We start from the raw sequence: 21642 nt of genomic DNA, 5'->3' as shown, positions 1-21642 counted from the left end.
TTACTCCTTAATTTTTTAATTAAAAGAAGTTGAACTAGCCGCAAGATTGACTAAAATATGATTTTATATATGTTCATAGGATAGATGGCTTTTTCCACAAGCCTAAACTTCCGCTATTTAACATAACTCTTCTATCTGACCAGTAACTCTTCAAAAAATAATACAAGTCAGTATTGCGTTATAAATACGTCTATAATATAAGCATCATGGTACAAGACTTCGTGAAACCACTATAAAAAAGTAAATAGCAAAAAAATAAACATAAATTTCAAATAACAGTTTACGAAGAAAAAAAAATTATATATATAACACCGAGTTTCCACCGGATAAAACTAAAATCATTGCAAAAAAAACACACTTCGTACTTTTCGCAATGCAGTTATACAAACCGTTGAAGTTGTTGAATTTCACTGATATGAAAAAAAATCCAATCTAAATAAACCACGAATAGAAAAATCAGATTGAAGATACCAGCTACAAAAATGAAATATTTATACCCATCAAATGGGATGATACCCCACTCATCAGATGTTTCAAATTAAAGCCTCGATTTTGAAAATTTTGAAAGTTCTAAGAATAAAAATTTTCACCAATATGACACCATTTAAATTATTATAAAAAAAAGATGATTACCAAAAACTAGAAGAGTTTTCGCAGAAAAGAAGCAAATCCAATAATTAAAAAACGCTATATGTATAATATATCCAAATAAGCCCCAATAAGGGAATTTGTCCCATTAGGGAAATATAAAGTCCAATTTGCAGATATCAGCAACAAAAACTGAATGATTGTTCCCGTCATGGGATTACAGTCGCAATCATTTAGGTTTGTATATCGAGGTTTCGAGCTTTTAAAGTTTCGTCTAGGTTTCCAGAGGTGTACCAAATTATCAGAAATATGGCATTCCTTCCTAGTTAAAAAGAAACACAAAATTATCTAAGTGACAAGAATCTATTTCCTTTTTCTAAAAGATTCGATTTTATTGTGTATTATGCTAGAAATTTATTTCCTTCACATAATTTATCTGAAATCGTATTTTTTTTTACTTATTGGGCGGCATGATGGTCGTTTTGATGGGCCGCCTTATTGTCCTAATTAAAACTGTAATGTCTTTTCTGTTTTTAGGGTTTGCATGAGGAAAACTTGAGCCAAACCTACAAGAACTAAATATCTATTTTATAAACCCAGAGAAGCCTTAATGAAGAATTTGCAGAAACCCTTGACATCGTTCAATATTTCAAAATAAGCAAAAAAAACCTAAAAAAATTAGTTGTTTTAAATTACATAATTTGAATATTTTAGGAATAACTGCAAAATTATCTTGGGATCATTCTCGTCACATTGTTCCTTCTTTTAGAGTTCTGGTTTGGATGCATTTTGCATAATTATATCCAATCATTTCGCGAATTTAATTTTTAAAAATAACAAGAAGTCAAAATTAAAATCGAATTATCCAATTTTTGGCAGGTTAGCACACAAGGAAAAAAAAAATGACAAAAAATGAACTTCCAATGACGCAACAATACAGTCTCCAACAGTATTGTAATAAAACCTGGACCCAAAGATATTTGAACGAAAGCCTGGATCCAGAAAGAGAAAAGGGATATTCTGTAAGGACAGTACAGGGATATCTCAGAGGAGAAATCGTGAGAACCTTCTCTGATTGGCAGAGGATATGTGTTTCGAGATATTTAGCCTAAGAAAAGTCCTAGCACGATCCTAAGCAAAGCTATACACAGCATTCTATGTCATGCCAATTTTCAAACACGGTTATCTATCCCTGTAGCATCATATGGAGGCGTTCACCCCCCCCCCCTAAAAAAATTCGTTGACAAGATCCCTTCCATGAGACCTTATTCTTTTTTAGCCATTTATCACTATTGCGTAGTTGTGTTTTAATCATAAGAGATTGGGAGGGACATAGCCAGACTTCATTACGTAGCATTTCAGTTTACGCGGCTCAAATAATACCGGCTATAATTTAAGGCCCTTTATCCGCAAAAAAAAAAAACAAAAAAAAACATTTTTTAACAGTACACAGTAGCTTTTAAACATAATTTTTTTTATTTTAAATTCCTGAAGGGAAAAAAAAACTTCGTAGCGAATGCTTAAAGATTTTATCTTGCAGTCATGGAAAATTTTAAGAAGTTGAATGACCACATTTATACCTGAGAAAACTGATGCTCAAAACACGACTATGTACCCATGGCATATTTTCCCCAATTTTAAATTACCCTCCCCCTCCCAAAAAAACACAAAACAAAGAGGGAAAAAACTATTCCCTATGAAATGTATGAAAACGTCTTTGATCATCATGTAAAATTTAAAGAAGCAGACTAAGCATTTTCATGCATTAGTCACCTACGTAGAAAAGGCTGCTATAATGACTTCCACAGTAAGAACACTTTGCATACAAAACACAATACAGAGAATGTCTATTGTTCTCACTATTTGCATATAATAGCTTAGTGTTTTGGCTAACTTGCTCGTAGATGATATAAAAATACTGTCATCTTACAAAGGTATTAGTTAAAGCGAACATGCAATTGATCAACTGCGATCATTCAAAAGGCGTTATCAGATATTCACAAAATGCGATTATTACTCCCTCAGACTTGTTTGAGTTGTCAGTTTGTGTGTGTGTGTTGTCAGTTTGTAGTTTTATACATTGACCCCTCCACAAGCTTCCTTCTAGGGACCCTGTTTTTTTACTTTTTCCGTCCGTTTATGTTATTGTTTATGTTATATTTAGTATCAAAAAATAAATGATGAAGATGAATTCAAAACATTCTATCAAAAGTAAAACCATCAAAATTTTTTCGGCCATTCTATCAGAAGTGTTTTGTTATACTGTTTGGTACTCCAAGATGTTTTTCTTTTTTCGTTTATAGAAACATATTATATTCCCTTGTTCTCACGCGAGGAAATAGCAGAGAATGGATCTTTTGATATCAAAATGAGTCTTTTGTATCTTGGCTCCCTAAAAAATAGATTTCTTGAATGAACACCTGGTCTTTGATAACAGTAAAAAAAGACCCAAAAGCTTAGTTCAGATTTTCCGCTCTCTCAAAGATGTATATCATGTAACATAACGCCTACTGATTTGCAACAGCTCAACTACTCATTAATAGCGCAAAACAACATTTTGACCATCCCATGGATTTTCCCGAGGCCAGGTCCATAAAAAAAGATTTTTTACTCCAGCCACAATTTTGGAAGCCACACAGATTGCCCATCTCCAAAGATGACAGAAAGAAACAAATATGAAATGATAAATAGTAATAGATAATAACCAAAATATATAAATCTATTCTTGCATTTTTCCTTATTAGGGCAGTATATTAACTTATAAAAATAAAAAGGTAATATGTTACAACACCAAACATTTTTGGCTGACGAGTTTTATATATACTTTAAATAAAATATTATAAATTACTATTCAATTATCAATAGCAAATTATTTAAAATAATATAAATTTTACCAATTTTAGCAGTAAAAAAACAAAACAAAAAGCAAACGAACAATACAATAAACGTAATCATAAAAAATAAAAATTTAATTAAAAATTTCTAAACTGTTAACGACTTTTGCCCAAAAATCTTCATCAAGGTATATAGATTGGATAAATAAAACAAAGTATAAACTGTTGAAAAAACAGCTATCATAACAAATAATTTTCGGACATTTGTTCTTTCAGTTTAAATTTCGTGCCCCTCCCCCTTCTTCCAATTTCCAAAATATTAGACCATTTTACTGCTTCAAGCTGAGTTAAATCACTGAACTCAGCTGTTAAATTAGGCAGACGGACCTCCCACCCATCCCCCCTCCTATGCAGGTTACTATACTCACTCCCAACCAAGATTAAACATTAAAAAAAGATTTTTTGCTTTCCCCCTCGACAAAAAATAAAGATAATTTACACTTACGGACACCATTTTGACTACTTAATGGATTTCCGATAGTCAAAAGAGAAAAAAATATTAGATAGGCCAAAATACGAGATTATTTTTCTTGTAAAGTGGTAGCGATTTAAGAATAAAAAGATGACAAAAATGAAATAGAAATGTCAAATCACTTTTACTAATTAAGATAGGTCATTAAGATATGTTTTCAATTATCCGATTCTGTCTCGCATTTAAAATTGTTTGTCTCTCGATCAGCAACAGAGCTGAATGTCATAGCCCCATCCCCTCCTGATGCTCAAACCGGCGCAAAAAATTATCAACAGAACTTTAATAATTGGAGGTTTAATGGTCTTTTTATCTGCATTTTTAAAACAATTTACAAGTCCATTTTTTTAAGTTTTCTAAGAGAAATAGCAATGGAATAAAAAACCTATACACTGTTTACCATGAAGAGCATTTAACTAGCTCCATTCACGTTATTACTATATAGTGGTTAGGTCTTCAGGTCAGTATAATCACTTTCACCTAATACAAAACATTTATAACTAAAATTACAACGCCACCCCTAAAAACAAGGCTAAAAAAGCATAAATATAATGCATTAGAAAAGGTGATGTAACTGTGTACTTCAACAAGCATTTTCCACCTGACCAGCTTTTGAATTTATGTTCCTATCTAAATCTTTTGGAGCAATTAAAATGTGTTACAATAAAAAAAAAGAAGAAAGAAAGAAAGTAAAGAGCAGAAAAAAAAACTATGAAGAAAATAGGAAGAAGGGTATAAACTGGACCTGACAAGATTTTGTTGGAAATTAAACAGAACGGGAGAATCAAAACTGTTTCCAAAGCAAGAAAAAATTAGGAAAAAAATATGACAAAATAATTATAATAATAATAAAAACATAGATGCAATGAATTAGAAAAAGTGATGCAACTGTGTACTTTAATGAGCATTTCCCCTCCCACCAGCTTTGAATTTATTTTCCTAACTAACTATTTTAAAGCATTTAAATCATGTCACAATGAAAACAAAGACAGGGATCTAAATCAATCGCAGCAATTCAAAAACTAAAAAAAAAGAAAAGAAAGGTCTACATAATAGGCTGATGCCAGACAATCTTTCCATTCAAACATCCTGAAACTAGCATACAATGAATAGGTGAAAATTGAGTGGAAACAACCACATTAGTATGACAAACACTGCCAGAAATTTCTCTAAGCTTTACAGGTAGCTGATTCCAGCCCTCTAGGCTGTGAGACATTTCAGAACAGTCCTTATCAAATGCTAGCAATCGCACACCATAACCAAATGGTGAGGCAACAACCCGACCGTCGTTCGAAAAACACAGCTCTTTGATGAATCCACGACCAACATTAGGCTCTTCTAGATAATGCGTCAGCCTAGTTGTATTTTTGTGAATCCCTAGATCGTAGTTTTGACTTGGTCTACGTTCAACTGAATGCTGATACATGGCTGTCCTCGCGGCAAAATTAGTTGCAGCTTGAACAAAAACCGCAGATGTTGATGCACCAGATAAATCTATCATTTCAATTTGACGCTGGCTAGGTCTGCGACTGAATCTACTGCGGTCGTCTCTCATTCTACTTCTTCTGCTGCGGATCGCTTGAAGTGCCTCAAGATACTCCAAATTAGGCAAATGAACTTCCAAATCTCTAGTCGGTTCAGGGTCACCTGAGCTTCTTAACCGAAATTCAATTGGGCCATCAGCTCTTTCTTCTAACGTTAGAGGTGCTCTTATACGAACTTGAAACCCTCGTCCGAAAAGATTACCTCTCTGATTTGTATCAGAAACAGGTCCACCTGGGGATTCAAGATGAATACTACCTCTAGAACTATTAGGTGATGAGTGACTCACTGGATTCGAGGCGTTTTCTGCGCTATGCAAAGTAAACCTATACCGAGTACTATTAGATTCACCACCAAATGACCGCTCATCGCCATTATACCTGATAACCAAAGATCCTTGAAGGCCCGATGAGTCGTCACTCATTCTGCTGATAGCATCCTCAAGGTCATTAGGTGAGCTGAAAATGTCATTCTCGTCACTATCACTTGCAGTCTCGTCGATAAGGGATACAGAGCTTCCCAACTCAGGTCCAGTTCTCAATACAGGTTCAGGGATGGTATCTCTAAATATATCTGATGCTGAATGGGCTGACCGTTTGGATCGATCCTGATCGTCACCGTCATCAAATTCTCTGCTTCTCTTTCCACACTTTGGAGGCTTTGATAAGGTTTGGATGTCGTGCACACAGGTCCACTAAAAGAAAGTAAAAATATAAATCTTTTGATATAAAAAAAAACAACAAAAAACAATACAAATTAAATAATGAGGGAGATATCGAACTCTTCAAACCATCAAAAGATAATTCATTTTTAGCACTCTGTTATATGACGATAAATTTAAAGCTCCTATAGTTATTTTCTTTATCCACTTTATGTTTTTTTTCTTTGTCCCTGATGGGATTCAAATTGTTAGCCACTTTTAAGTTCTCTTTCTTTTTTTTTCTTCCATTTTCATTATTTGTTTAGTAATTTTAAAGCCTTTCAAAACGTATTAAAAATTTCGCAGGACTGTAAATTTCGCTAACGGGCTGTATAATTTCATTAAGATCCGATCTCCTTTGTAAGTTAAAAATACCTCGTTTTTCTAATTTTTCGTAATTAACCCTCCTCCCCTCAGGTCCCCCAAAGAGAACGGATTCGTTCCGGTTATGTCAATCATGTATCTAGGACTTATAATTACTTTTCCCGTCAAGTTTCCTTCCGATCCCTCCACTCTAAGCGTTTTCCAAGATTTTAGGTTCCCCCTCAATTCCCCCCAATGTCACAGGATCCAGTCGGGATTTAAAATAAGAGCTCCAAGAGACGATATCCTTCCAAACATCAAATTTCATTAAGATCCGATCACTCCTTCGTGAGTTAAAATGCCTCATTTTTTCTAATTTTTCAGAATTAAAAAAAACTCCCCCAAAGAGAGCGAATCCGTTCCGGTTATGTCAATCACGTATCTAGGACTTGTGCCTATTTTTCCCACCAATTTTCATCCCGATTCCTCCACTCTAAGCGTTTTCCAAGATTTTAGGTGCCCCCTCAATTCCCCCCAATGTCACAGGATCCAGTCGGGATTTAAAATAAGAGCTCTGAGACACGATATCCTTCCAAACTTCAAATTTCATTAAGATCCTATCACTCCTTCGTAAGTTAAAAATTCCTCATTTTTTTCTAATTTTTCAGAATTAACCCTCCCCCCAATACCCAAAAAAAGAGCAGATCCGTTCCGGTTATGTCAATCACGTATCTAGAACTTCTGCTTATTTTTCCCACCAAGTTTCATCCCGACCCCTCCACTCTAACCGTTTTCCAAAATTATAGGTTCCCTCCCTCCAACTGCCCCCAATGTCACCGGATCTGGTCGGGATTTAAACTAAGAGCTCTGAGACACAATGTCTTTCCAAACATCAAATTTTATTAAGATCCCATCACCCGTTCGTAAGTTAAAAACTCTTCATTTTTTCTATTTTTTTCCGAATTAATCGCGCCCAAGATGGTGAAATAGGGAAAACGACTATTTATAATTTAATCTGGTCCGGTTGCTGATACGCCTGCCAAATTTCATCGTCCTAGCTTACCTGGAAGTGCCTAAAGTAGCAAAACCAGGACAGACAGACCGACAGAATTTGCGATCGCTATATGTCACTTGGTTAATATCAAGTGCCATAAAAACTGGTCAAGCTAAACTTAAACAAATACAACTCAGAAAAAGAATTAAAAGAGACATCAAAAAAGGGGAAAGGGGGGGGGGCAAAATAAGCGAATAAACACAACAAAGAACAAGATATAGATATATATATATATATATATATATATATATATATATATATATATATATATATATATATATATATATATATATATATATATATATATATATATATATTATATATATTATATATATAAATTAAAAGGGACACTAAAAAAGTGGCAATAATTCTTCAGCATAAAGTCAATAAAACAGTTTAAAAAATAAAAACTGGTCAAAAAGGGAAGGGACAAAAATAAGTGAATAAAAACAAAAAAAGAACGAAATATAAAATGTACTAAAATTAAAAGGGAAACTACAGAAGGAGAAACTAGTGGGATTTTTATTCATTTTTTCTGTGATGAAGGGGACAAAAGTTTTTTCATATCTGTAAGTAACGCAGCGAATGGGGGACAAAATAAGGATGGGCTCAGAAACAGCTTGAGGTGGCCGTAATCTGGATGGGAAGTGACGTTTGGGGAAAATAATTGCCCTCCAAAAAGGGCTTGTTATTGCATTTTTTTTTTTTTGCAAAACGAAGGCACAACGAAACCCTCCTTCGCCCAAGGGCTTCCAAACTAGCTTTTTCTAGGAGCAGAGATTATGCCACCTTGCCTTCTTTGAAAATTACTCGCAAGGCTCTTTTTGGATAGATTCAACTTTTCACATTGAGAGGAGTTTGAGGGGGAAACCAAAAATCTTGGAAAACGCTTAGAGTGGAGAGATCGGGTTGAAATTTGGTGGGTATAATAAGCAAATGTAGTAGATACGTGATTGACGTAACCGGACTGGATCCGCTCTCTTTGGGGGAGTTAGGGGGGGGGGTCCAGTTCTTTGGCGAATTAGGTGCTTCTGGACGTGCTAGGACGATGAAAATTGGTAGGCGTGTCAGAGACCTGCTCAAATTGACTTGATAAAGTCGTTTTCCCCGATTCAACCATCTGGAGGGCTGAAGGGAGAGGGAAAAATTAGAAAAATGAGGTAGTTTTTACTTACGAGTGGGTGATCGGATTTTAATGAATTTACATATTTAGAAAGACCTCGTGTCTCAGAGCTCTTATTTTAAATCTTGGCCGGCATTAAGCCTGTAATTGTCCTTTTAAATCAATATATGATTCTTAATATTTCGCTAGAGCTCATGCCATATGAGCTCTTGGCTCTTCCAACTTCGTCAAAAATGCCATATGAGCTCTTAGCTCTTGTTCTTTTTCAAAGGGGTTATGAAACACTGTTTCCAAATTGTTGGAATTCACTAAGACTCGGTAATCTCGTTAAACAGGAAGGACAGGAGCCTAGAAAGGAAGTCACCGAAGGCACTAACAAGAAGAAACGGGATATCCAAAGGATAAATACTTGTTTTTCTTAGTTTTTTAATTCTTTTTTCTATCTCAGATGGGGAAACAGTGGGAAAATAAGGGGATAGGGCTCCTGCTGGTAATTGGTCGGACAATGCCGGAAGGCTCTAGATAACGAAAACGAGGAATTTATTTAGATTATTGGCAGTAACATAAGGGGACTCGGGTAGATTGAAGTTAAGCTGCTCAAGCCTCCTGCCACACAGCTTTTTGACCTCGGAATACCAATTTTTTGGTTTATTAGTGAAAAATTCTTCAATCTTATTTTTGTAGTACGATCGGGCCAATCTACGAATTTCCCTTTTAATTTATTTTCTTAGTTTATAGGCTTCATCCAGGTTACCATTTTTGAAAAGCTTCAATATGGTTCTAATTAGTGTTTTATAGTTTGGTTAATAAAGGGTTTATCACTGAAGCGCCTTTTAATTTTTTTTATGGGAAACAACTTGATATTTATCAATTAGCTTTTTGCGGAACGTAGCCATTTTCTCATCAAGATTTTTTAAACTATAAATATCAGACCAATCTTCAGTCACATGCCAAAAGAAAGAAGACCAGAATTCTGAAGAGACCGATAAGTGCCATAAGTTATTGAGAAAAAATGCTTTAAAATTTGAGGAGTGGATAAAAGAATCAAAAGATGATAGCTCCCACCTAATGGGGGCAAAGCTGAGGGAGGGCTGTAAGAATTATACATATTACTTAAATAACATCAAGAGAGGTATTTCCCCCAGTCGTTTGGATTTGGGGAGTAATAGAAAACAGCTTTTGCAATACTATAAAATGGAAGAGGGAGTACTTTTGGTCTAACACTTAGCCAGAGGATTTCATCATACTCGGATAAACTAGGGACTCGAATAACCTTTGGGTAAAGGTTACTTTTAGTAAAAAACAAAACACTGCCACCTTTTCTCCGTGTTGGTAATATAAAGGACGGAGTTTAATAAACTCTGAATAATTTGTCAGGCGCAGGGACCCTGGGTCATGGGACTGTACTTCAGTAATAGCTACAATATCTAATAGATTCAACTCTGAAAGCACCTCGATTTCGGTAAGCTTTTCATAATTAAGAGTTTCAGCATTAGTAACTAAAAGTTTAGGAAAAACAAACTGATAGGGGAATCGCGACAGGGAGACTTTATGAGTTTGAGAATTTCCTTAGTCGGGTTTTAATTTAATATTGTGACGATCTAGAAAAGAAGGGTAAGAAAAGGATTTACCTTGGGGATTTGTAGGTGGGGGGATGAGCAAGAATATGAAGGAAGCATGACGAGGAAGGTGCAACTTGTTTCCAGTTGACGGGAAGTGACAACAATTAGGATTTATTACAAGACAATTATTAAATGTTGAAAGTCTCAGACCTCAGTCACGTTGACAGGCTAGGCACGAGGGATAGAACGAATGGGCTCCAGGTGAGGTGGTCATATCAATCCAATAGTCCTAAAAGATCGGGGGAGGGATCATTCAAGCGGAAACCAGAAGTACTAGTGCCCCTTTTTAAGCGACCAAAGAGATTAGAGGGCAACTATCTCCTTCCCAAACCCCTTTTTTTCCCAAGGATATCCACTCAAAATTTTATGTAGAAATTTGATTCAGCATAGTTGAAAGGTGTAGTAACTACACCTCTGGGGATAACATGATTCTCCACAGCCCCTGGGGAAACGGTTGTAAGTTATAGAATTTGCCCATTGTTTACATAAAGCATTTGTTATTAGGTCATAAACGGAACGTTTTAAGCTATTACAAGTACGTAAAAGCAATTAAAGAAAGTTCAACAATTTTTTTTTAGAGGGGGGGTGTCTAACACCCCGAAAATACATTTTGAGATGTAAATTTTTGATTTTCCATATGTGGGTGTTCAGATCAACATGATGGGCAAGGGAGAGGGTAGAGCAAACATTAGCATAGAGAGCAGGGTTGAGGGGGTGGCAGTCTCTTCATATCAAGGTCTATTCTAACCATGGTATTTCGAAGCGAAAAGAAAACCATTTGAAGAACTAGCTAGATTTCATTACTTTTGACCCTTCCAAGATGAAAAGGCTCATTGAGGAGGCGGCAGTCTCCTCGTATCAAGTTTTATTCTAAATGCAGTATTTCGAAGCTAAAAGAAAACCACTTGAAAAATTAGTTATACTTTATCACTTCCAAGAATGAATGGTCTCATGCAAGACTGTTCTAAAAATGTTAACCCTTCAAGGATGAAAAGAATCATTTAGTCGTATCTGTTATACACAATCCAGTCTTTGTTCAAATGTTTTGAAAGGCCGTTGGTAAATAAAACGCTTACAATTACCAACTGACTATATTTCTTGGATTCTAAAATACTTTTATGAAAGCTCTGAGACTTGAGTATAAACATACCTATTCAAAATTAATAGATCACCCTCCAGCATCCCAATCATTACTAACAATTTTCTGCTATAAAAACAAAAGACTTAAACAATAATAAATACTTTATAAAGAAAATTAAAAACCACATTTTACAAATGGACTAAAAGGGGGGAAATAAATTTTTCGGTTCTAAAGAAAACTTTTAATATATATACTTCAATAAAACTTGTAAAAATTTTCTACAAATTATACGTGGTGCGCATTTTTAGTCAACTACAAATTGACATCTAACTATTTATTATACTCTAAAAAACGATTTATTTAACTATTTAACAATTTTGGTAATAATTGTGACATTTGTTACCACCAGATAAACAGGTTAAACAGCGAAAAAAACAGGCCTAATAATTCCATACAAGAGACTTGCCTCAGACTGCTCATCGCTGCTCGTATTTCTACTGACAGCACACCATCCATGCGGGTGAATCTGTAGAGAGCTTATAACTTCGGCATCGTTACCCACAGGAAAATCAGTAATAAGCTCTACGCGATTCCGTTTAGCTGTAAACAGGTGACTTGATGTCATTGCAAATGGGATAGGGGTTTGACTAATTTGCATCAAACGATACATGTTGGGCTAAAAAGAAGAATAGGGTCAGATAAAAGAGATTACAAATATAACAATAAAAAACAGCGAAATGTTTTTCTTTTTTTAATGCCAAATCAATGACACCACCTATTACTTGATCCTAGAGCTTGGGATAGCTTTTTACAAATAAATATTATATTCAATAATTTCTTAAATCATACTACCCTCCCATTTACAATAGAAGCAAGAATATATCAAAAACATATTTTTTTTAATAAGACAGGGAAAAAAAACAAAAAAAAATTGTCAACGTAAAATAACAACAGAAGCCTAAATATCTCTGTTTCGCATCCGGACGCCTTTATTAACAAAATACGACCCCTCTCCCCCCAAAAAAGCCTAAAAAAGACATAAAGAAAACACAACAAATACTATTCAAAAGGGGAAAAAACTAAAGGAAAAATGAAATGAAATACAAAAACGAAAGATTTCAGATTTGAAACCTAAATATTTGGACTTTTATTATTATTTTTGAACTAAGAAGTTTGTATTATTTGCCTTATTAAAAAAAATTGCCAGTTTTTAACATATATTTCGTTTGAACTGTAACTGTTGCAAGCACGGATCCAGAGCCTTTATTTGGGAGGGGCGGCAGCACCAAAAGAAGAAAGTGTAACACCCCCACCCCCTCTACGATTTTGCTTAAAATAATTGAATTAAGGCTGGGTTTGCTATCGACGTAACGTAACACAAAGAAAGATCAACTAGTTCGCTTTGCCGCTTGCACAAGGCATTGGAAAACTTTGTCCGAGGACGTGATTGCCACTAAACATCGATATCCGTTGGCCAATCAGAGCTGACCCCAGTCAAAGGGAAGGTGACGCACTCGTTGCCTGTTGCACTTGGCGAGTTGTAATATTTTCGATTGCTGTTCGATACCATCACAGTCTTGTAAGTTTGCAATATAAGATGAATGGATAATCTCAGCGTCTGGACACTAACGTGAAAGGCTCCTATAGAAATAGGAAAGAAAATTATAGAAAAATCCTCTCTCAAAATACTATGTTCGAAAAAGCACCCATTGTTTAAACGAAAATATTTGAGGATGAGGGGGTTATTTCTAAAGCTGTTACCGGTACTTTTGGCAAAGGTACTCAAAAGCAAAGAAAAAGGGCAAGAAATAAGAAAAAGCCTAGTCTTATTGGTTGGAATAAAAGACAAGCTTAGCTGAGGCTGCAAAACTTATCCCAGTCAAGGTGAAAAGCAGACGCGGCAAAAGATTGGCAGATGATAAACCGTACGTTTTGATGCAGTGAACAGCAAACTCTTGAGCCAGTTTGATTTTTTGTCCGAAGTTTTTCTCTTTGAGACTAGAAGAGAACTTTATCAGGTTCAGAATATGATGTCAAGAAAAAAAGGACAAATGGGTAAAGGGGATGATAAATGGTGCTAGTATACCTACTCCTAGCAGCAGGAAATGCATCTTCCAAAGAATATTACTGCTCAAAGGATCTCGTTGAGGTAGGCAAGAAAGAATAGTTGGCCTTATGGTGCCCTGCAACGGGTTCCACATGTGAGAAAAAAAAACAAGTATAACCAGGTCTCATGTCAAGTTAGATGTGAAATCTAACCAATTAACTATTGACATAGACTTGGCGGAAGAAATTGAGAAGCGAAATTTCCGACTCCTGATTGATATGAGGTGACACATGATTCTTAAATCTCTTTACAGTAGTATATAAAGCCATTCGGCATAAAAAAAGATACAACATTGACCCTTATAATAGATGACAAGCCGATATCTTCATCACGAATCTAAGCTATTTCAGTGCCACCAAATGAAGAAGACATTAGGTTGCTGGCAGAAGAATTGGCATCATTGCCAGGGTACTTCACATAATGTTGTGTGGCTGCTAGCAATTAGGCAAATGTTTATAGCGTTGGTGAAGGATTCCTGATTTTTTTCAAATTCAGTGATGGAAATAAAACTATTCCATTTGGACGTATGTATTACATACACTTCATCTGTGTCTATTTCCGGTGAACAGTGATAAATGATGCCAATCTTTGGATGCTCATAAAGGTCACAAGACTGTCATAGTCCAACCTTCTTGTCTTAGGTCTGCACACCCTTGGGCTCTCCCTAACAGCACTAAGACGTTTCAGTCTTGCGTTTATAGCACATAACATCTTTGAACCACTTTATTGTGTAGATATGTTTCATTGTTTTTATTTCAGAAAAGAATTGATGTTTTAGTCCTTATTTCTCGTAAATAGTACTCAATAGTATGATTTAGGAAGGATTCTTAAGAAATTCGTTAGGGAGGATCGCCCCCGCCACCCCCCCTTGTATCCCTACTTGAACTGTTGTCTCCAATATCTATTAGTTGTAATGTGGGCAATTGGTCAAATACGAGCTGTATGGACAGTTAGTCCACAGATCAGATAAGACTAAACTGATTCATAATATAAGGAAGGTTAAGAGACCTTAGAAATATCCCAAGAAAAGTAGGTATTAGCCTTCAAAAGAGGTAAAGCCAACCAGAACTATTATTGATGAGAAAAATAGCCAGAACCAAGGAAACCACTGACTTTCTTAGAATCGGAATTGACGTCGGAACTCGGAATATTTTTCGATGAAAACAATTCCACCATCAAGTTTATCAAAAAGGAAGACATTCCCAACCTGGGTTAATTATGAAACCATATCCATTATTTGGACGTTCAGAAAATTTCTATTTGAAGACATTCTAATTTTCTTACAAGATGGATTATTAATTGTTTATTATTACTGAACGATGCCTGAATTACCAAAATATTATGAAATAAATGGTTTCATAAAAAAGAAAAAAAAAGTCTATATCGTTTGAGGCACAACGCCAAAAAAATGATTTTTGTCGGATTTAAGAACAATCTATCATCCTTTTTAATGTTTTTTTTTTTAAAGATAAAACGTACTGCCTAATTTAAAAAGTTTACAATTTTTTATCTACGTTTGTTGTTCCAAAGTAACCTCCAGCGACAATATTAACAATAAAAAAATATATACATAAAGAATATATTGTACAAATGTTAAGACTACAGTTTTGCTCTAATTTCCACCATAGTTGCAATCGAACAGTTCGTTGCAACGAACTGTAAGGAGCGACCCAACTTAATAGCAGCTGAATCTAAGAGCCTAAGAAAATTTGCTTTATTTTAGAAAATACACCCAAATAGAATCTTAATGAAAACCAAACCATCAGATCCAGTGTATCAGAGAACTCTACTGTAGAGGTTTCAAGCTCCTATCTGCAAGGTTGTGGTATTTTGTATTTTTTGCCAGAAGAAAGATCACGTATGTGTGTTTATTTGTTTTTTTTCCCAGGGGTGATCATATCGACCCGGTAGTACTAGAATATCACGAGAGGACTCATTCGAACAGAAATTAAAGTCCCAATGCCCTTTTAAGTGACTCAAAAAATTGGAGGGCAACTAGGCCCCCTCCCACGCTCATTTTTTTCCGGAAGTCATCCGATCAAAATTTTGAGATAGCCATTTTGTTCAGCATAGTTGAGAAACCTAACAACTATGTCTTTGAGGACGACTTAATCTCCCGGAGTCTTCCGGAGAAGGGCTGCAAGTTATGAACTTTACCCATTGTTTACAAATAGTATTGGTTATTGGGAAGTATACAGGCGTTTTCAGGTAGATTTTTTCTGGTGGTGGGGTTGAGGGGAGGGCTTACGTGAGAAGATCTTTCCATGGCGGAGTTTTTCATGTGGGAAGAGAATTTCTATGAAGGATCTCCGACCATTATTTAGAAAACTAACAGAAATTAAATAAAAAACAAGCAATTTTTCGACTGAAAGTAAGGAGTTACATTAAAACTTAAAACGAAGAGAAATTATTACGTATATGAGGGGTTTCTCCCCCTCGTCATTACCTCGCTCTTTACGCTAAAGTCTGAATTTCGTTAGATAATGGCCGATATAAACAAGAAGTGATATTCTTATTAAGTGTTATGGAGTCATTCTTAAATAAAAAAAAATACATAAAAAAGGGTAAAAAAAAGTAAAATTAATATGCAAATTTCGTCTTAATTATTCATGTACGGTGACCCAAATTCAAAGCCTGCATCAATTCAAAAACGTACAGACATTAAAAAAAAAAACAAGTTTTTTAACAGAAAATAAGGAGCGACATTTAAACCTAAAACGAACAGATTTTATTCCGTATATGAATGGGACTGTCCCCTCCTCAACGCCTCACTAATCCACATACCTCTCATATCGTACCTCTGCAGCAAGATATTCCATCTGCATAAAACCTTCCGCATAGAGCCACCCTAGGACCTTATCTTTCAGTTCTTTATCATCACCAAAAATGCTGAGGTCCAAGCTACATCTTTGAAAGTACAAGTAATTGCTGGGTATAAATTTAGGCTAAAACGTGGATAATTGCAGATATTTTATTTAAACTGTCCCAAAAGATCCTTGGTCATTCTCACCACCCTGAACAGTGAGAGGTCAAGCTTTGTCGTGAAAAAGCTAGTAACTGAGACCAGCCTGCCACGGCGTGTGATTTGAATAGTCATTCTTAATTTTTTAAATATTTTACAGCAAACAACCTTGGCGATCATTTCCCCTCTTTCCACTTATTGCCCGGTTTCTCCAATGAATTTGTCTAGCCCAAGATCTGACTGTTCTTTTGTATCAGGATTGATGCACTTAATACAGGTTTCACCTCTGGTTAAGCAGCAGCAGTTCTGAACTTAGATGGGGGGAGCTGAAAGACGAAGTAACCGGCTGAGTCACGCCCTGGACAGCAGATTTCTATGTTTACTGGATTTCTAAGATAAAACAGTGATAAAATTATAGCCTCAATATGTATGCTAACTATGCTGGAAGAGAAGATGTGGTTTTGGGATGTATTGTATACAATACATTCTTTCTATATACATATTTTTTTTTAACCAATCAGAGATTAGTATCCGAAAGAACTTCGTACTAAAGAAAGCAATAAATTTGTATTGTTCAAACATATTTATTCGAATCTGCCATATATATATATAAAAAAAATGAATATAAGAAAATAAAATTGAAACTATAAATATAAATATAAAAAGAAAAAGTACACTTCGCCCAAATGTAGACAACATTAATTCTTGATAATAACATATTTCGCAAGAGGCTCGGATAGAAACTCGAATGCTTTTTCACAGGCTGCACTTTCTTAACTCTCTCGATTCCAACTTGTTCTGGGCTGATCTTATTTTCTACTTATCAGTTGCACTCAGCCAATCCCACAGAGGGGATGCACATAAAACATGTGATAGAGCCACAGGCGAATACCACCTAAGCGCAAAAATCAGCAGCTTACCAGTAGGCCATTGGCTTAAGAAATTAAGCTACATTACCATCGCCAATAGAAATAAATCCCTGAATATTTCTTTCGCCATGGTCGTTGATACCTTAAACAGCTTCGAGCTTAATATCTGGCCTTGATTAGGGCTCCTGTGTACCTACACATGGTTTAAATGAAATAAATTTTCACGTAAGTTATCAAGGTTTTATGTAAGTATAGTTATCATGGGTTACCTAGAACAATTGTTCGGATTCAGCCCATTTTTCATAATATTCGCAAATAGACCAGACAAGAAAAACTTGGGAAATGAGCAGGTGTCAAAATATGAAAAAAGATGGTTGGGCATTCTATAAGCATAAGCGGAGCACGGATAAGGTGATTGGTGGTACATACCATCAGGACTTTTTAGTATAGAAATGGCTTCAATAACCATATTTTTCGAAATTGCAAAATTGTTCCTTCGTCTACGTAACAACTCTAATTTTTTAATTAGGGTTGTTTCAACTCATTTTTCAGTAATGTATCATTGGAGCTGAAAACCTGGGAGTACGATCTAGCTCAATGTTCAGCTGATGTATTACTTATACAGGCTTCCACTTTCACAGGTTGTAGCAGCCTTGCTGTTTTTATACGGTTTCTAAAGTCTGTTAGGTGTTGAAGGTCCTCAGCTGATACTCGTTCTATTTCTTCTATTTTCAGGTCCTCTACCTCTTGTTGATACGATTTCTTTGTACTCCTAAACAAACAATTCTTTAACCGGCGCGAGGCTTGCTAAAATCCCTCCATAATTTGTACCACAATTAAGAGCGGTGTTGTCCAGCCTTCAATCAAGAGAAGAGGTTCATCCTGACTTGCACGGGGAACACGAACAGCGATAGTTAAAACAACCTGCATGACACAGGTAACTTTTGCATCATGGATTTCTAGGGGTACTGGACCCTGTTATACTTAAATTATCTCCGTAAGTTTTTATTTATTCAATTTTATCTCTTAATGCAGCCACTGAACTTCATTTTCAGAAAGACCAGCATACAATAGAAGGTACATGTACAGGAATTTATCCTTCGGTTTATTGATTATAATTGTTATCAATATAAACTGTTTTTTCGAGGTTTTCCTTCCATTTTTAAGATTTCCACCCCCCCCCCCCTATTTTTATCATTATATTATATCTGATTGCTGTAATTCGTGTTAGTAAAATTTTCTCCCGTTTCTCAAATTCACCTTTTCCTCCGATCTTCAATTATTGTTTTTTTTTCCCTCTCTCTCCCCTTCTCTGCAATTTCTCCCTTCCAGCCCCACTTCTCTTTCGCTAAAGGTTTTATTTTAATTAGTATACAGACCTTTTCTTAATGTCTGCCTCTAACTACTTTGAGAGAGTTAGAATTTCTAGTTTCGGTTAGAAATTCCGACTCGATCACTAGCCGTGAGACAAAACATGGTATACTCTCTTCTGATTGAAAATCAACTGAACTTCAATTAGTATGATTGTAAACTCACTTCGAAGAAATGTTAGTTTCAGCTACCCATAGCAAATGTCACGTATTATTAGGTATTATACATACTTACCAATTACATAAAGTAAGATTAATTCTAGATTTCTAGTTTTATCCTTATATTTGCATCGGGTCTCAAGAGTTTAAAATTAAGGTTTTGTAATAAGTGATGATGTTGAAAAAATAGGGCTAAACGGGGATTCAATCCATCTGGATATTAAGGGGGTTTAATAGGACGACTTGATTACGCATGTTCTTTTTGGCCATTGGCAACCCTGGTAAATCCTGACATACAATATTCGAAAGCATGACTTTAGTAATACATGCACAAAAAAGGTTTACCTTAAAGCCAGCCAAATCTTCGGCCATCTGCTTTAGATCCAAATCATGAACGATCATTAAGTAGCCATTTGTTGTACATAGAACCATCTTAGATGCGTCTGGCGTTAGTCTCATTCTCATCAATCCATTAGAGTGGAAAACTCTCGAGTGAGAAACTCCTTCATTAGTGTAGCTACAAAAAAAAAATTATGCATGAATCCCTTAGGCCAGTAGTTCCAACCAACTTTAGGAATGTCGTTTCTAAAATACTGATGCCCCCCTCTCGATGAAAAAAAATATTTTCGTGCATTTGTTACTGTGAATGTCCAAAATCTGGTTAATGTCGACATTCACAGGTAAATGTCCCAAATTCCTTTTCCTCTGCTTGAATTCATTTAGCTTTTCGAATCAGGTTTTTCAGTCTTATGCAAGCTTTGATGGTAAAAGTTAAAGTGAGGTTGGGTTAGGCTAGGTTAAATTAGGTTATAAGTATAAAAACCTAACCTAACCTGTCACCATCAAACCTCGCATAAAAATGAAAAGTTTACTGACAAAGCTTACTAAATCCAAAGAGAAAAAAAGGTATTTCGGACATTCACCGGTGAATGTCGACATTCATGGTAACATATTTACCTGAAGGGAGTTTAAAAGGTCAGTAACTTGGTCGTCCTCTACGTATATTTTATATTAATGAAAAATATAACCTGAATACAACACCTTTTATATATACGTATAATGTCATTGCAATACTATCATGCATCTTTTTTGCTTTTTAAATGCATTTGAATGTGAAGTTATTCACATGGAAAATACTTCTTTCAAAATTAATACTCTAAAGAATAGTCAGTCGAAGGGCACACGTCCTACCCATGACCCACCAAAATATTGCAATGCCCCATCCTCGGGGCCTGTGCCCCACGTTGGGAATCACGGCCTTAGATGGAGGAAAGGAAGCAGATTAAGCTAGCCCAAACAAAAATTTAGTCAGACTTATATGTTAAAAGTGTTTTAAGCCCAGTTGATAAAGTTGACGAGAAACATAATTGTATGCAGGAGGAAATCCCCCCCCCCCTTGATATTGTTTGAAGGACCTTTTCTTAAGAAAAATCGAGAAATAGTAGTTGTAAATGTTTTTTTTTTAAATTAAACTCTTTCCCTCAACCTAGTAGAAAGCTGTTGACCCCTCCTGTTTCTCCCTAAAGCACAACCTGTGTGCAAATATTGACCTATCATAACACCAATATTAATTCCTATCAAATAAATCAACCAATTAGATGAGAGAAAGAGAGAGAAAGAGAGAGAGAGAGAGAGGGGGGAGGGAGAGAGGGAGGGAGGGAGGAAGAGAGAGAAAGAGAGAGAGAATGGTATATTACACAACTTTCGTAGCTCTTGGCTAATTTACAGTTGCAAAAACATTACATATTAAACATAGGCGTGAAAAAAGTGGCACAACATTGCATGTTACAACATTAAATGGATAAACATAAACATTACAACATTACATGTTAAACATAGAAGTAAAAAATGGCACAAATGAATTACAATGTCGGTTTGTTTGTGCACGTAGGTATCAGTTTGAGTTTTGTCTGGTTTTTCTGTTTGGTGGGACATCTGCGGGGAGAATAGCACGGTGGGTTGGGTTTGACAGCAATGCTTTTCCAAATCACATGATGAGATTGCTCAGTCTTAAACAATTTCAGTTGTTCATCTTTAAAGTACAAAGAACAAGTACCAAAGACATGAAAATAAAAACGTTTTTCGCCCCTGGATCCATCTTAGGTCTGATCAGGCCTGATATTCATTATTTTTAAGATATTTCTTTCAGTTTATTTTAAAATTATAAAGTATTATAGTAGTACCATATTTTCGTCGGTGTTGCCACTTTGAACCGTGAAAATAAATAAATAACAGTAATTAGTTATTTTGCCAACACTTTTTGGTCTGCATAAAATTCAAACATTACCAATCTGTTGGTTTCTACAGACAAGATGGTTCACTTGATGGTCCACTCAGATGATCACAAGATGGTTCACATATTAGTGCATCATCAATGGCTCTGGAGGATCTTCATCCTTATTTTAGGTTTGGCTGTCAGATTCTTTTCCCTTCTTCTAAATTTATTAGCTTTTTTTTACCCCAAAATACGAATTGAGCTTTTATCTAAACCAATTATAAAACTACCAAAACAAGAATTGAAGAAAAAGCAAGAGCTATATTTTTGAATGCCACTAATGTCGTGGCCGAGAACGACACATATGCCTAATGTTTACGAAAACTCATCATAAAAGAGAAAAACACGAAAGTGTGACACAGGCCAAATTTTACATACTTCCCTTTCAATATGCAATTCTTTTTTTGGTGAATTTAATTCTTTTTTCAACTTTGGTACTACCAAAGTATTTGCAATGGTAGACGTCTAGGCTTAAAACTCAATATTTATCAGTGAATTCTTGATCTGAGTTTTAATTTAGTCTT

At 35.4% G+C, this 21642-nt stretch overlaps 1 protein-coding gene across 2 annotated transcripts in view; it reads right to left on the bottom strand.

Annotated features, from left to right (window-relative positions):
• Positions 1–21642, bottom strand: part of LOC136027473 (DDB1- and CUL4-associated factor 10-like) — a 43206-nt gene continuing 21564 nt past the window's right edge. For both annotated transcript variants that reach the window (XM_065704770.1, XM_065704769.1), the window contains exons 5-7: positions 19189–19360; positions 11843–12052; positions 1–6187 (exon numbers count right to left, since the gene is read on the bottom strand). In XM_065704770.1, coding sequence (XP_065560842.1) covers positions 4997–6187; positions 11843–12052; positions 19189–19360 — 1573 coding nt within the window. In that variant the 3' untranslated portion in view covers positions 1–4996. The remainder of the gene's footprint in view (positions 6188–11842; positions 12053–19188; positions 19361–21642) is intronic.

This window comes from Artemia franciscana, chromosome 5, assembly GCF_032884065.1.
Source record: "Artemia franciscana chromosome 5, ASM3288406v1, whole genome shotgun sequence".
NCBI classification, from domain to species: Eukaryota; Metazoa; Arthropoda; class Branchiopoda; order Anostraca; family Artemiidae; genus Artemia; species Artemia franciscana.
The sequence above is the reverse complement of the archived record's forward strand: the minus strand, read 5'-3'. Positions and strand labels throughout refer to the sequence as shown.